This window comes from Pempheris klunzingeri, chromosome 18, assembly GCF_042242105.1.
Source record: "Pempheris klunzingeri isolate RE-2024b chromosome 18, fPemKlu1.hap1, whole genome shotgun sequence".
In the NCBI taxonomy this organism is placed as follows: Eukaryota; Metazoa; Chordata; class Actinopteri; order Acropomatiformes; family Pempheridae; genus Pempheris; species Pempheris klunzingeri.
This window is the reverse complement of record NC_092029.1, coordinates 3,582,105-3,597,808: the sequence shown is the minus strand read 5'-3', so window position 1 is coordinate 3,597,808 and position 15,704 is coordinate 3,582,105. Positions and strand designations below refer to the sequence as shown.

Sequence of the window (15,704 nt, the reverse complement as noted above, 5' to 3'; positions counted from 1 at the left end):
TATAACAGGGCGTAATTTTGTAAGCAGTATCTTCTTACACATAATGAGTGTATATCATCTTATGGATCTTTCTTTTTGCTTTATGTTTTTTTTTTTTTAACAGTTGGCTGCATGGATCTGATTCACTTTAAGATATTTTTTATATGACACATGTTACAACACTGAAATATTCCAGATTCAGTCCATATTTCTGGTTTGAGATGATGTTTGTTTTGAGATGATTATATTTTAGACTGGCCTAAGACAGTTTTAAATGTGTATTTTTGTAATGTTTGGTTCTGGTAGAGCCTTATGTCTGTTGATCATGGCATAAATCTTCCTGTGCATCGTGCACCATGCAAAAATATCATTAGATGTCTGCAGCGATTTAACCAAACATCTGAAAAAACATCCACACATTTGTGCTTCTGACATATTTCACAAAACATTTGAGCCAAAAAAAAATCTGCACAAGAATATTAAATATATAAAAAGTTAAATACAAACAATAAGAATCTGTTAGATGTGTTTATTTGCAGATAACTTCTGTGAGTGAAAGATGACGTGTTTCTGTGGATGAATTGATTTTCGTTCACATTGACGCTTGTTCCATTAAGTTCCACCAAACGGGGTCCTGCTGGTGCTCAGTGAGGCTTCACTGTGTCCACGGAACAGCAGCTGCAGTGTTGAGTGCTGCAGCTCCAAACTCCTAATTAAAGCCTCCCTCAGACCTTTAAAAAAAAAAAAAAAAAACCTGCATGTGGTTTCCTCCTCCTGCCTCCTTCTCCTCCTTCTCCTTCTTCTCCTCTCCGCACCGCAATGAAGGAATTTATCCGTTTGTTCTGAAGTCTGGCTGCTCACAGAAATGAGGACTTTTCCTCTCGTCGAGTGAAGATCAGGGAACTCCTGCAGCATCCTCAGAGAAAAAACAAAAAAAATCACCTTCACTTCTTTTTTTTTTTTTTTTTGGCTTCTCAGACGGGACACAGGCGGACTGCAGGCTGAATAAATGGATAATAACGCTGCAAATTCGGAGAAATCTCACCTGATACACGAGAAGAGTGCGAAAATGTATTCTCTGAAACTACAAAGGTGGGAACAAACGTGTGTGTCATGCTGTCGTGTGACTGCAGCTGCATGGAGACTGATGCTGCATGTGGGAATAAGTTACCTGTGTGCTGTTTGATCATGTCAAGTTTAAAGTGAGCGGGCAAGCAGAAGGCAGCACGTCTGTCTGAGGAGAACCAGACGTGCAAAATTGAATATTTAACAATCAGCACATGATGATCTCTGCGGGAAACACACACTTTTAGTTGCAGTGTGTGTGTGTGTGTGTGCTGTGAGGCGGTTGTTACTGTGGTGCACGTTAAGCGGGCTGCCGCCGCTCTTGCGGGCTGTTTTATGTGAATGAACAAATTCATTTCCATGCTTGGCTTGTTTCTGGACAGCCTGTGACAAATGGCCCCGGGGCTCAGTTCACCGAGCGATGCTAAGAACTCATCATCTGTCATTAGGGAGGCATGGAGCGGGAAGAGACGGACAACCACCGACATTAATAAAGCCAGAAAAGACGTGCAGGTGTTTGTACCTGCAGGAGAATAAACCCACAGATGTTTAGCATCTGTAAGATATTTAAAGGAGAGAATATTTGGCAGAAGATATTTAGAAATATTTTTTTTAAAAAGAGCTAAAAAGCATAAAATTATTTTAAAATGATTCAGATGAGCCTTTTAGCACAGAAAGACAGAAAAGGTAGAAATCATCTTGCAGGTCGGGACATAAATCTAGTAATAATATACACTAAATAATGCGTGCAAACTTTAAAACGAGCATTATAGAAATATAAATATGAAATGGACATTAAGTTTGAATGAAAAAAAATCATATATTAAAAAAAATCGGATTATTATATATATAAATATATATATATGATGTTAGGAAGGTTTGTTGCCACCACACATCGCAGAGAAAAGCAAATAAATAATGTTTTTATTCCGCAACAGATGCTCTGCAGCTTTGTTTGCTCAACAGAAAACACACCTGCTGGAAGTGCATGCCGGGAAATAAACATTTGTCAGTGGTCTCATATCAGACTGGACCGTGAGCAGGCCTCATCGATACTCAGCAGCCTTCAGCCTGGAAGGTAGCTGGAGGTGGATTGATCCCACATCAGCTGTTTCTCACCTTATAGATAAGAAGATGTGATACCTGACAGGACAGTTTACACACAAGAAGAAAATAAGTTCTTTAAACGGTCGTTTATCGGTTTGTTAGTGCAGAAATTTAGGCCTCTAATAAAACATATAAAAGAATCCTTTAAATATAAATTATTATGAGTTCAGACAGGCGGAGTGTGTTTATTGTGTGTGTGTGAGAGAGAGAGAGAGAGGGAGAGAGAGAGAGAGAGAGAGAAATGTGCATATGGCATCACATTTGAGATTTCATGCACCATTTGCACAGTGTGTGTGTGTGTGTGTGTGTGTGTGTGTGTGTGTGTGTGTGTGTGTGTGTGTGTGTGTGTACTTACTATGTCATCCTCAGCTTTTTTTCCCCAGCTGGCAGCAAAGTGGTTTATCAGAAAGTGGCATCACCCCTGATTCACATTTAGGCCTCAGATATAAACAAGATAATCATTTATGTGATAGTTATTCATAATAAGGGTTTAGATTGTCTATCGGTGTTACTGCAGGTTAATAAATTGGTTTATTGATGCTTTAGGGGTCAGTTATTAGCAGTTAGTAGGTTGTCAGTTTGTGCCAAAGTCCCTTTGGCCTTTGAGTCATTCATGGTCAAGTCTATAGCTAAAACATCAATCAACCAAACAGTCAATCAATAGACAATTAATTCTGACAATTAAAAACAGTTTTAGCCATTTTTCAAGCAAATATTAAAGATATTTTCTGGTATCGGCTTCATAACTGTGGGGATTTGTTGCTTTTAGACAAAATAAGCAATTAAAATACGTCACATTTGGCTCTGAACTACTAAATGCATTTTCCACTATTTTCTACCATAATAAAAAAAATAAAAATCATTAATTAAGCCTTTCAGCACCAGGTCAAAATGTAGCAGCCTCTCAAAGGCCCTTATAAGCTTTAAATACAGATGTGTTGCACATTCTCTTTTTCTGCTTAATCAGTATTATTTGAAAATGACGATACATTTGGTGCGATTTGTTGCATTCAACATTTATAATGGACAAAATGTCCGCGCATAATTTTGGTTTGCTTTGAAAAAAAATTTTTAAATCCATTTTATTGTATTTGAAAGGTGTCAAATAAAAGGATTTGTTACAGAACAGTGACACAACTTATCTGTGAGTTTTTTGATGAAACTACTAGGAACCATGAGGAACCACAACAGCCTCATAATCAATACATAGATATAAGAATTCAGTAAAACAACAAAGATGTGGTCAAAGCACATTTTCCTCAGAAATAAACACCAAAATATCTCCCACCAAAAAATTTTGATTTATAATTTAAATGATAAAAGTTTACAGTACAGGGAAGTATTTCAGCTCTGCACAGATGGTCTTATCATAAACTACAACAACCACAATGCACTGCTCTGCTATCCCACACCATGATGATACAAAGCTGGCTGAACGTCGACAAAGTTAACTAATGCTAATCAAGAGCTAACCAATGTTAGGGAACCCAAACGATTACTTGATTATCAAAATAGTTCCCAATAATTGGCTAATCGTGTCAGATCAAGTTTAATCAGCTAAAATAGATAATAACACATGTAACTGAGGACCAGCAGAGAGCAAGTAGAGTGTAGGTCTGCAAATTAACCTTATTCTGTAGTTATAATTAAGACTTCCCGGCTCTTCATGAGGGGAAACTAATCTGAGAAATGTTTGAATATACAAAAATAAAAGAGACAGATCATGTGGACTCAACTAAGATGGTAAAAAAAAAAAAGTGAAACCATAATAATAAATGTGGCAGCATTCCTGTACCTGTTATATAAAAATACACATCTCAAGTAATGTGGAGTAAAAAAAACCCACAATTAATCAAAAGATGAAGAAAAGTCCATCATTCAGCCAAAGGGCTGCTGGTATTATATCCAGAAAATAAATCCAACAAATCCCCTCTAACAAAACTACTTACTAATAAAACACTGTCTTTATGATGTTACTCACCAAACTTCATCACTGGATCATTCGCTCACTGGCAGCACATGAAGGGTTAATGGGAGTCTGGCAGGAGAAGTTGGGTCCCCTGATATAATAATAATAAATAAATAAATAATATCCTAAAGTGTAACTTAATGTTCCTCTAGAGATTTGTCCAAATAGATGCATGAATTTCTGCCCGTATCTCTGCTGCCGTTACATGGACCCTTCACTGATTACACTAATTAACTCATAGAAGAAACGATCAGAAGTAATTTTCAATTTGGGTGGGGAGGGGAAGTGTAAATCTTAGATAGTCCACATCAATATAAGTGCCTAATAACCATGTAAACACTTATTCTGACCTTTTTCCTCTCTTATATTAACAGCAGATTAGACGTGTCACCTCTTTACACCTCTAATCACAATGATTTCACTCAGACTGAAGACATATGATCCTTGTAACCGCAGCTCTGCTGAACCGATCAGAGCTTTGTAGGCAGGACTGAGAACAGGGGCGCCATCTTCCTGTGGCCGAACCAGAACAGAAAGGGTGATATTGATGACAGCAGCTGCACAGGTTAGAGATGGAGACACCCAGTCACCAATATTAGATAAACACCAAAGCAACAGCCGATCATGTGACTGGCTCTGCACAGTGGACACGTGAAGCCCTAGAAACTGGTTGTGGACTGTGTTGGGTCGGACCTTTGCATACTGTGCTAAGCTAAGCTAACTGGCTGCAGCTTCATACTAAGGTACATATGAGTGGTGCCATTTAAAGCCAATAAACGTTTTTAAAGAAACAGGAGACGCTACAAAAAGACACATACTGTACAAATAGGATTAAAGTCCACCTACAGACATTTGAACTCTTAAATCAGCACATTTTCAACACCAACATGAAAAACTTTAACTGTTCGGGACATATATGTTGGTCAAATCACTGCTGATTGGTGAAGACACTATAAAAAAAAACAATGCACAACAACAAGAAGACCACCATCATCATCATCATCATCATCAAGACCACTTTGACTTGTCTGGTAACTGGACCAATAGTCTAAAAGACGAAACATTGCTCGTCTCCGTCCCTTAGCGTCCTTTCTCTCTGCAGGCATTGTTGTGTTAAGCTACAGAAAACACTGCACTGACACTGCAGCTGTAATTAAACTAGCTGTAATTTTTTTTTTCTCCAGCAGCTCTTCTGAGGTCTCTTCATATCGTATAATTTCACACATCACTGAATATCCCCCCTCAGGTTCCTGCACTGCTGACGCTGAGTGTCAGTGAACAAACTGTACACCTGCCCTGTGGGACACCGACTAACAGTGCGCTCGCTCACGTCTCGTACAGTTTATGCTGGTGCAGGAACAGCCGATAACTGTGTCCGACGTTTGGGATGAAACCTGAGCCATAAGGCAGCAACAACGACTGTAAAGCTCTTCATTACTTATTCAGCAGTTCAAACTATCTAACCAGCTGCTCCCTGTGTTGGTGTTTGCTGCTTTTAAACAGGAGATGATTCATGATGAGGCAGCAAATGTGCAGCAGAGCCTCTAAAGGGTGTAAAAATCCTTAAATGCTCACTTCAAGTAAGTACGGAAGCCAAAATCGGCCATACTTTGAATCATCCTTTTTTTAAAATGCCATTATCTTGAAGCCACAAATGAATCATTCTGTTATCTTAAGATAATGGGTTCATTCGTCTCGCTATCTAGCGCCAACAAAAGGCAGATTTTCAGATGATAACAAGATAATTCATCATGAGGACTTCTGTTTTTTTTTAAATAATTAGATAGTAGAAGATAAATAATGTCTGGTTCATTTGATAACACTTGATTTCGGCCTTCAAGTTCTTCCCCTCAAATGACGATTACCGATCTTGAGCGTCATCTCTAACAGAAAGTCAAATCAGTAACAGGAAGGTTTCTCCTTAATCCAACATTTTCATCTTAAATCAGTTGCTACAGTTGTCACAGCACCTCTGATCTCTGATGTTTTCTTGTGATAACTGGTTGATTTTCTTGTTATCTTGGAAAAAGAAAACGGCCCTTCTGGGCTTCCGTAAATAAAAACGTTTGCTTGTTTTGTTGAACGTTATGAAGGAGTTCTTCACCATTTTCCATGCTTTAGACTCAGCACCTTCCATACAGATGTATTTAACAGATGTATTTAAATGTCTGTGTGAGGTGTAGTAACATGATATCTTCTTACCCTAATTACCCTACTCTAACACTAATTAGTGGAGATTTAAAAGCACCGCTGGGGTATTTACAGCAGCAGCAGGTGGGAGGTTTGGCAGGAAAGTGTATTGAGTTTTCAGTTAGTATTCTGGAGCCAAATACTTACTCAGTGGATCAACAACCAAGTCAACCCCATCGCTTTACTAATTACCCCATTAAACTAATTAGACCACATGCAATTAAATAGTACTCACAGGTAAACTTAACTTTGACCAGGTCTTTACTTGGTTGCATGGATGTTTCCACCATTTTAAGACGACAGAAATCTGAATGAGGAGGCGGCAAATGTCTTTGTAAACATTCAAAATCAGCGAAGTATTCTTAGCTTGTTTGGATGTTTGAGGTAGTGGTCGGTACGAGTTTACCCGAAGGTCAGGTCCAGGTCCGGGTCCGGGTCCGGGTCCTGGGATCTGACTGCTGCTGTAGGACACGACTGAACACGCCTTTCTGTTTTTTGATCTCCTTTTTTTATTGGGCTTCCATATGTTGTTTCCCACATGATGAACATGTTCAGCTGTAGAGCTGCATTTTTAGTAGTAAAGTAGTAAATCTAAGAGCCTCTTCCTCTCAGACATGCACCAGGTCGAGTCTGTAACATCTCAAGCAAAAATAGGTCTGTGTATATAAAATTATCAGCTCCAATCAGATCTCAGAATGAATTTACCAGCTCGATTATAGTTTGGATCTGTCATTTTTGACCCGTGAAGACCTCTAGGTTGAGGACATTGCAGATATTTGTCAGGACAGCCTTCAAACCACAACAAATTTACTTTAATAACATGAAGTCCCTAAAGATTTTATATAGGGACTTCATTCAGGGAAGACGTGGACGTCTTGTTAGTGTAAATGTTGTCTTTGCTAAATGCTAACAAGCATATAACTGTTTTAAGTCTTATTATTACATTAAATCTTCATTTATCTTGAACAATTAACAGAATATCTCTGGAATATTGTGTATTTTAGAAAAAAATAGCAGAAGGAGTCCAGTTAACAGAAGCTAATGGGACAGATGCTGGGAGAGCTCTGTTTAAACCAACACTGCTTCCCTCTTAATAATGTGGTAAATTGATTTCTTAGCAGTAAACAGTAAAGTCTCCACGTCGGCTAAGTGTGTGTGTCTCTGTGTGTGTGTGTGTGGTTGTTCACTGTTTTTAAAACATCTGTACAAAATATCTTCAACCAAAGACAGACAACACAGACTTCTCTCTAACATAATGTCGCCCTCGGGCTTCAGAGTGCTCAAGTGTGTGTGTGTGTGTGTGTGTGTGTGTGTGTGTGTGTTGTGCTCATAAGTGTGTTTGGGGAGTGGTTGCTCCTATGTCCCAGTGGTGTAATTGAACAGAATCTGTTTTCCACTCGGCTGCTTCTTTTCAGCTTGGACATGCCGCATGTGTGTGTGTGTGTGTGTGTGTGTGAGATAAAGGCTAATCATGAAACACTGGCAATCTCCTATATGAAGTGTGTGACATAAAGAGCGTGCGTGTGTGGTTATCTCAAGTGAGCCCAAATTAGTTTTTTTACACCTCATTAACCACATCATCGTAGCTCCCCCTCACTGCACATGGTGACAACAGCAACCTGGGAGTGTGTGTGTGTGTGTGTGTGTAAATGTGTGTGTGTGTGTGTGTGAGGAAAATGGAATAGTCAGCGTTTTGTTGTTCTGTCTCGATGTATGATCAGAGGTGAGGTATATCTACACACAAGGATGAACAATCACTGTAACCAGGCAGCGACTATAGTGTGTACTAAATAGTGTGTGTAGTTTAACAGTGTGTGTATTCAGTATGGAGAACACACTTTACAGAAGAATCAATCAATAATACAGTAAAGGTAGGTCCAGACTGAAATATCTAAACTACTATCAGATGGATCACTGTGAGTCCAGAGATTCATGGTGCCCAGATGATGTATCCTGTTGGTTGTGGTTTTTCAGTGGAATTGCTCGACAACTATTAAATGTATTGCTATAAATAGTAATGTGGATAAATTGTAATAACTTTCAGTTATTTCCTTTGATTTTTCCTCCAGCGCCACCATCAGATCAAAATTAGAATTTGTCCAGTACTTTATTTTGAAATACCTGCAAATATTATGATGTTCCTCTTTATGTTTAGTGTAAAATACATCTGGGTCATCAGAAATATCTGTAATAACATTTCTATCTATTCTATGAGGGGTTCATGGAGAAAAAGAAGCATTAGACGTCATTTGACGGAATAGTTTAGCCATAAAAACATGGTATCAGTTAGACTCAGTGTTAATATCAGCCAACATAAATAAAAAACAGCAGGAACAAATGATGCACAATATATATGAGCTCATTAAGGTAGAAACAGGATTTACACTGTAAAAAATATGTGAATAGCAATTTCTAGTTTAACAACTAGATGGGCGCCAAACATTATTTAAGTTCAGTTAAGTTAATGTACATTCATAAAGTACTTTCAGCAGCATTTCATGACTATAGTTTAATGTACAGTTTGACCCTGCTTGGCACTAAAACATGACAATTACATGATGGTACTTTTCTAACACATTTGTATTAACCTTCATGTTTAAACCAGCTGATTCACTGAAGTGAATCTTTTGAGTAAAGTGCTGCACAGTCAGCTTTAGTCGATTTGACCTGCTTCTTCCACTTCAGTGGACATCGACTGGTATCCACTTCCTTGGGAGAAGATCTGTTTCAAATTATTGCAGCTCTTCCAAACAACGCTGTGCTCCACTGCAGCATTTACTCAAAATCAATTAATCCATTCAGTGCCCAAAACTATTTAGATTTTAGTCTGTTACACAGTGAACAAATGTCAGTATAACCCAGAAGACGGTAAATCAGGTCTGATGTGATGATATCGCCATGTATTAACAGTCATGTTGGCCAAAAGATGCCCTAAAGCTCCCAACCTTCTTCCTTTACTACTTTTCTACTGCAAAAAACAAACAAATTAACCTCAAACTAGATGTGTGATTAGCTCAGAGAACAGCTGCCATCTCAGTTTCTCACTTTCAAACAGTCTTTGTGCTTTTTAAGCCCTGATATTCATCCTTTGTGTCTGTAGCTGAGTGCTGGTGTGCGTCCTGTGTCTCTGTCCTCATCATCACATACCTTCTGTATCCCTTCAGCTCCTTCCAGGACTCCAAAGAGCAATATCCGGATTTCCCTTTTAAGAATGGAGGCGTGGCCGGTGCCATCGAGCTGAAGCGACCCGTCGGTGCCCACTGCCACGGCACCAAGGCCTTGGTGTGCGAGGACAGCGTGGACAAGCTGCTGGCCAAGAAGAAACTCTACATCGCCTCAGCCGTCTGCCTCGTCTTCATGATTGGCGAGGTCATAGGTAACAGTTTAGAAGCTCAAACCTCATGAATGAAAGAGAATAAAAGAACAGAACTGAAAATCTAAACATCACTGGTGTAAGTTTTGAAACAAAGTTTTGCTGTTATGGTGGTTTTACACACCAGTTTGGTTAGTTGATGATTTAAGTGTCTCCACAAAGGATCAGTTCGTTCATTTATTCATATAGAAAAATGTTTTTAAAAGACACCAAACAACAGTGAACATTATTTCTGACTGGAAAGAACTTTTCTCTCTAAAAACAAAGCCTCAATCTTTTCCATTGCCAAGATTATAAAATGTGGCTCACATTCGTTGGCTGATCACCCAGACGTTCATGATGATAGAGAAGAAATGACACATATCAGGGTCTGAATCTGTATTAAAGTACATGTTTTATAAACCTTTAAATGGCCGAGATGAATGTAATTAAAGCTCGGGGGTCTTATTGCTCACAGGATGTTTTCACAGTTTGTGATCAGCAAGTCATTTTTCTTGTCATAAACTATATTCACTAATAAAAATCAACATAGAACTGAAAAATGTGCTTGTATCTGTAGAGTGTGAAGGATTTACCCAACATTGGTGTAAACCAGCTTTTAATAACATTTGTCTGTTACTATCAATCAAAGATTCATTAGTTCACAGATGTAAAGCCTCAGGGTTGGTCAGAGTCATTTGCCAGGCTGACGGTAATATTTCTCACCATCGGTTGCTTCCTGGTTCCCTACAGGAGGCTACCTGGCCCACAGCCTGGCCATCATGACCGACGCCGCCCACCTCCTGACAGATTTTGGCAGTATGATGGTGAGCCTGTTCTCCCTGTGGATCTCCTCCAGACCGCCCACCAAAACCATGAACTTTGGCTGGCACAGATCAGGTCAGGACGAGAGCTCGGACACCTCGGAGTGGACGGATGGATGATTGGATGAATTGTTACGCACATTTGTTTATCGATTAGAATCAGTTTCATACGTCTAGTTTCTACTCTTTGTCTAAATGTGGTGCCATCAAAATGTCTACAACGCTGCTGTTGCTACTTTCTTTTCTTTAGTGCAGGTTTAGAGCTGGAAAGACAGCTTGTGAATGAAAAGGGCCCCAGTTCCATAAATTAGAAGATAATAGCTGATGAATAGCTGTTTATACTTGGTATAAAAGACCAGGGGACTCAAAATACCAGATCCAATCCGCGAGATTTGGTCTGATTTTGCCGTTAGTCTCATATTTTAGAGTATTCTCTAACGTGGCTGCTGTGGCTCAGAGGTGGAGCAGGTCATCCACCGATCAGAAAATCAGCGGTTCAATCCTTTCAGTGTGTGAGTGTAAACCTAACAGAGAATTTGACTGTTTGACCACAGACAGTTTCAAAATAAAGTATTTTTGTGGAGGTTAATGCGCCACTTAAAGAGAAGGTTGTTGTTCTCCAGGAGAATCAGCACTTAAAGCACCACATTACACCTGTCAACTTCTTGATTTCTTGAGTTCTGCCGTCTGTCATCCGGCTTCATGTCCTACAAGCAGAGGTGTGTGGTTTTACACCGAGTGTGCTGAACTGTGTTACTGCGTTAAAGTGATTATGTTTGCTCTCTCTGCAGAGATCCTCGGGGCGTTCATCTCAGTCATTTCCATCTGGATTGTCACGGGGGCTCTGGTCTATTTAGCCATTGAGAGGATCGTACGCAACGACTACGAGATTGATGGCCACGTAATGTTAGTCACCTCCGGCTGTGCCGTCATCGTCAATATAATGTGAGTGGCTCTGGGCGTGATGGGTGTTAATGCAGTACATTATGTTGCTGTAATAAAGGCAAACATTACATTGAAAGCTGCACACTTCATGGTACTAAACATTTGTCTGGGATTTCACTGAATACTGGGAATCAAGATCGTGATAACTCGCCAAGAATTCTTGCAGTCCAACGTTTCTAGAAAAAAATCCCTGCAGACGTCTGAGATATTTTCTATGTACAAGATCTCGTGTGTTTGTGTTTGTATGTAGAAACTTTCAAACCTCATTGACGCTTCCAGAAAACTGGAATAGCTGAAAAAGACTGAGCTTGAAATGCTGTTGTTTCAGCAACACAACTTTTAAACTGGAGCACTTTTTTTTTCCAATATTGTTTTAAAGCTAAAATTGCTTAGTTATAGACCTGAGTGCAAAGGGAAACCACAGTATTACCGTGTCAGCACACACACACACAAAATAAAGCAGGAAAACAAACAAGGTGTCTGGTAAGAAGTAAAAGAGGAACAGGTAATAATGAATTAGCTGAAATCTAACAAGCTAAATCACTACAGTCCTGAGTAGCTCACAGTGCAGTCTGGGTGTCAGCAGACAGAACAGTGGCTCGCAGGCCTGTGATTGGCTGCAGATTCACCAGCCAATAGCATCAGGAAAGAGGAGGAAGTGGAGCTGAGGAGAAACACTCACACATAACATACTTCATCAGTGGCACCTTCACCTCTGGGAGAAGAGAGGTGGAACAGGAAATAATGTATTCACAGTGATTAAAACCAATTGTGCAGTTTAAAAAGTCTTTTGTCTTTGGTTTGTTGGTGACATTAAGATGCTACATTTGAAATGTTTCTTTCCACAGTGTCAGTATGAGACTCCTTCATGTGTCAGGAAACGTAATAAAAGGCTGAACATGAACTCAGCAGTGCACAGTTAACATAAGCAGACACTCTTTCTTTCTGCAGCATGGCCTACATCCTCCATCACTCCACCACCTTCCACGCCCACGGGAGCGGTTACCACCAGATCGACGAGCACGGTCAGAGTCCCGTGGCTCACGGCCACTCCCACACGCTCCTCGGTGGCCATGGCAACACGAGCGTCCGCGCCGCCTTCATCCACGTGGTCGGAGACCTGCTGCAGAGCGTCGGCGTCATGGTGGCAGCGATCGTCATCTACTTTCGGGTCAGATATAGATCACATTCATGTTAGGGTGAGACCGAAATGTCAGTGCGATGATGTTTAATGAAAATCAAATATGAACCGATCGATGCAGTTTGACCTGAAGTCTGAATTCATCAGTCTTGTTGTTAAAATCCTGGTTTTTAACACTAGTTTATGGCCTAAATAGTGTTTCTCTAAAATCATGGCTCAAAATAAGTCAAGCTTTTGTTTTTGAACTAAATATTATCTGTATAACACAAAAAATCTCTTTAAAAGACACAGTGATTTAGAAATACCCATGAAAGGTCCACTTTAATGTGGGAGCAGAGAGCACGAATGCTTTTATTTATTTATCATGAAAGGGTTAAATGTTTCTGTCATCATGCAAGATGTTCCCTGTTTTTGCCCCCAGCACTTTAATGGCTCCTGACTGTGGTAAACACCATCTGATGTCCCTTTACTCGCTCTTTAAAGTGCCCATAACCTCCTCTCTCTCTCTCTCTCTCTCTCTCTCTCTCTCTCTCTCTTTTAGCCAGAGTATAAAGTTGCAGATCCCATCTGTACGTTCCTGTTCTCCGTCTTTGTCCTCTGCACCACCATCACCATCCTCAGGGATGTCTTCAGGATACTCCTGGAAGGTACTTCACATGATAAAAATGTGTAGGTTTGGAGAGGAGACAGGTGAAACAGGTGAAAGTGTCCCGGTGTGATTCAGGTCATACTGAGAGAAATGAAGGTCTAAATAAGCACACGGACCTTCTGTGTTTTTGTGAACACCACATTTTGTTCTTTGTTCAACTTTTAAGTTCGTGCAGAACAAAGAACGAGAGCGCAGATGGTCACGTCCCGGGGATGTCATGTGTTTTCTGCAGCATTTTAATATTCTGTTGGCGTGTCACTGAACCTCCTCAGGATGACCTGACAGCTTCTGGAACATTCAGTAACAACAGAGACAAGCTGATAAAGAACAATACTTTTTTTTATACTTTTCATGCATACTTCAGTCACCGCTTCTCATTATTGGCAGCAGTGGAATTAATTTGACTACTACTTGAAAAGTTTATTCAGCTGATCTACATTACAGATTAGCAGTAAATGAATGAAAATGTGCTTCATGGTGCTGCAAAGCTAGCGAGCTACTTAAACTTTGGTGTATTATCCTCAGAAATATGACGTCACCTATATTTATATATATATATATATATATATATATTTTTGTATATAATCCTTATTCCTCCAATGTAAATACCTCCCCCCCGTGAACTGTAAAGTCTATTTAATTTCTTTTACACTATTTTCATCTTTGCACATTCTGTCTTTTTGCACTGTCCATGAGAGCTGCTGTTTTTATTTCAATTTCGTGGTGCTTCGTGCTCAATGACAAATAAAAGAATTCTGATTCTGTCAGTGTTTCCTCACTGTTCATTCGACAATATGTGGCTCGTTGTGTTTTTTTCAGGGTCTCCTAAAGGAATAGAGTTCAACTCCGTGAAGGAGGTGCTGCTGTCTGTGAAGGCTGTGAAGTCGATGCACTGTCTGCACCTCTGGGCTCTGACTCTGGGTCAGGCACTGGTCTCTGTTCACCTGGCCATAGGTAACACACTGATCCTTTTGGACTATGTCTTTTTTTTACTGATCCTACATTTATTTATTTACATCATTTAGTATTTTTCACTTTAAAAAACAAATTATTACATCTTATAATGAATGAAGCTCCCCAGCAGTATGTGCAGTAATGAGAGAATTATTTCCAACCTTACCAGCTGCAACATTGACGCATCACTAATTATAACCCAATAATATATTATATATTATTCTGAAATGAATTCTGCTACTTTTGGTACTTTAAAAATCTTTGAATGTTTGTACTTTTGCACATTTTACTCGGAGGAGGAAACACTGAGATCTTTTATTTGAGTAAAAGTGCTGATATTACAGTGTAAAAAGTAAAAGTCCTGCACTCAAACTCTTATTTGATTAAAAGCACGTGATAATTAGAACCAAAAATATAGTTAGAGTGCCAAAAGTGAACGTACTAACAGAATATCATATATTATTTACTGGATTACAATTGTTGATACATGAATGTAAAGGTGTTGATCATCTTATGTTGACTTATAATAATAAACCATAACTTATTTGTTGATCATATTTTGTATTATTAATATGAATCTGCAACGAAACTTAGCAAATAAATGCAGTGGAGAATAAAAGTACAATATTTTCCTCTAAAATATATAAAGAAGCATAAAATAGTACCTGAAAGTTGTACTTTAGTGCAGTACTTGAGTAAATTTACTATTTTAGCATAAAGATGTTTAGAATAATGAACAAAAACATGAAAGCTTTCAGCCTCATTTAAGCTGTATGTACATCTGGCTGATCTGGACAGCAGAGTATTAGAACGATGTCTAGTGAAGCAGACTCACCGTGTTGTTTTCTACTTTCTTATTTCACGTCAGAGGAGGGTGCTGATGCTCAGTCTGTGCTGCAGGAGGCCACCGATCTGCTCCACACCAAGTTTGGCTTCCACAGCATCACCATCCAGGTAGAGCTCTACTCTGAGGACATGAGCCACTGCTCCCGCTGCCAGGACCCCAGTGACTGACACCGATACTGGACTGGACTGGACCCAACAGGACTTGGAACGGCTCCGGCACATTTTCATTGTCTCTGGGTGAGCTGGGCCAACGAGAGCTGAGTAGGAAGTCAGAGGAAATTAGACAGCAAAATCATCCATGTGTTGGTAATAGAGTGCTGCTGCTGGGGCTCCTCACTTTCCAAACCTGGTCCTGGTTCTCAGCTGATGTTTGTGCTGGTTTGCAGTTGCTTTTCCACAGGCTAGAGAGCCGCTTCGTTACCTCACTACACACATCTGTATACATTTAGTCTAGTGCCAACTCCAAGCACAACAGTGGCGCGCTGCATCGTGTCTTTACGAGTGTTGCCCCTGTTTTGAGAAGGGTCCAAGTGCAGACCTCCCTCCTGTGTTATGAGCCAATGGTGTCTCAGTCTCAGGGCGTCCATTGTATTGAACGGGCTATGTAAGCTGGTGTAAGTCCACCAAAACCTGCCTCTGAACAAATCTGAGGCGAGATATAAACCATCCAGTTGCATTTATAT

General features: G+C 39.8%; 1 protein-coding gene across 1 annotated transcript; it reads left to right on the top strand.

Annotated features, from left to right (window-relative positions):
* Positions 1-988: 988 nt before the first annotated feature.
* On the top strand, positions 989-15,189 carry slc30a2 (solute carrier family 30 member 2). Its single transcript, XM_070849600.1, has 8 exons — positions 989-1,071; positions 9,475-9,686; positions 10,416-10,562; positions 11,278-11,431; positions 12,383-12,602; positions 13,114-13,219; positions 14,041-14,175; positions 15,044-15,189. The coding sequence occupies exons 1-8, from the start codon at positions 989-991 to the stop codon at positions 15,187-15,189; spliced, it is 1,203 nt and encodes a 400-aa protein (XP_070705701.1).
* The last annotated feature ends 515 nt before the right edge of the window (positions 15,190-15,704 follow it).

Coding starts and splice junctions, on each gene's coding strand:
- slc30a2 (XM_070849600.1), top strand. CDS start 989: ATGGATAATAACGCTGCAAATTCGGAGAAATCTCACCTGATACACGAG. Junction 1,072..9,474: donor TATTCTCTGAAACTACAAAG/GTGGGAACAAAC, acceptor GTATCCCTTCAG/CTCCTTCCAGGACTCCAAAG. Junction 12,603..13,113: donor CGATCGTCATCTACTTTCGG/GTCAGATATAGA, acceptor TCTCTCTTTTAG/CCAGAGTATAAAGTTGCAGA.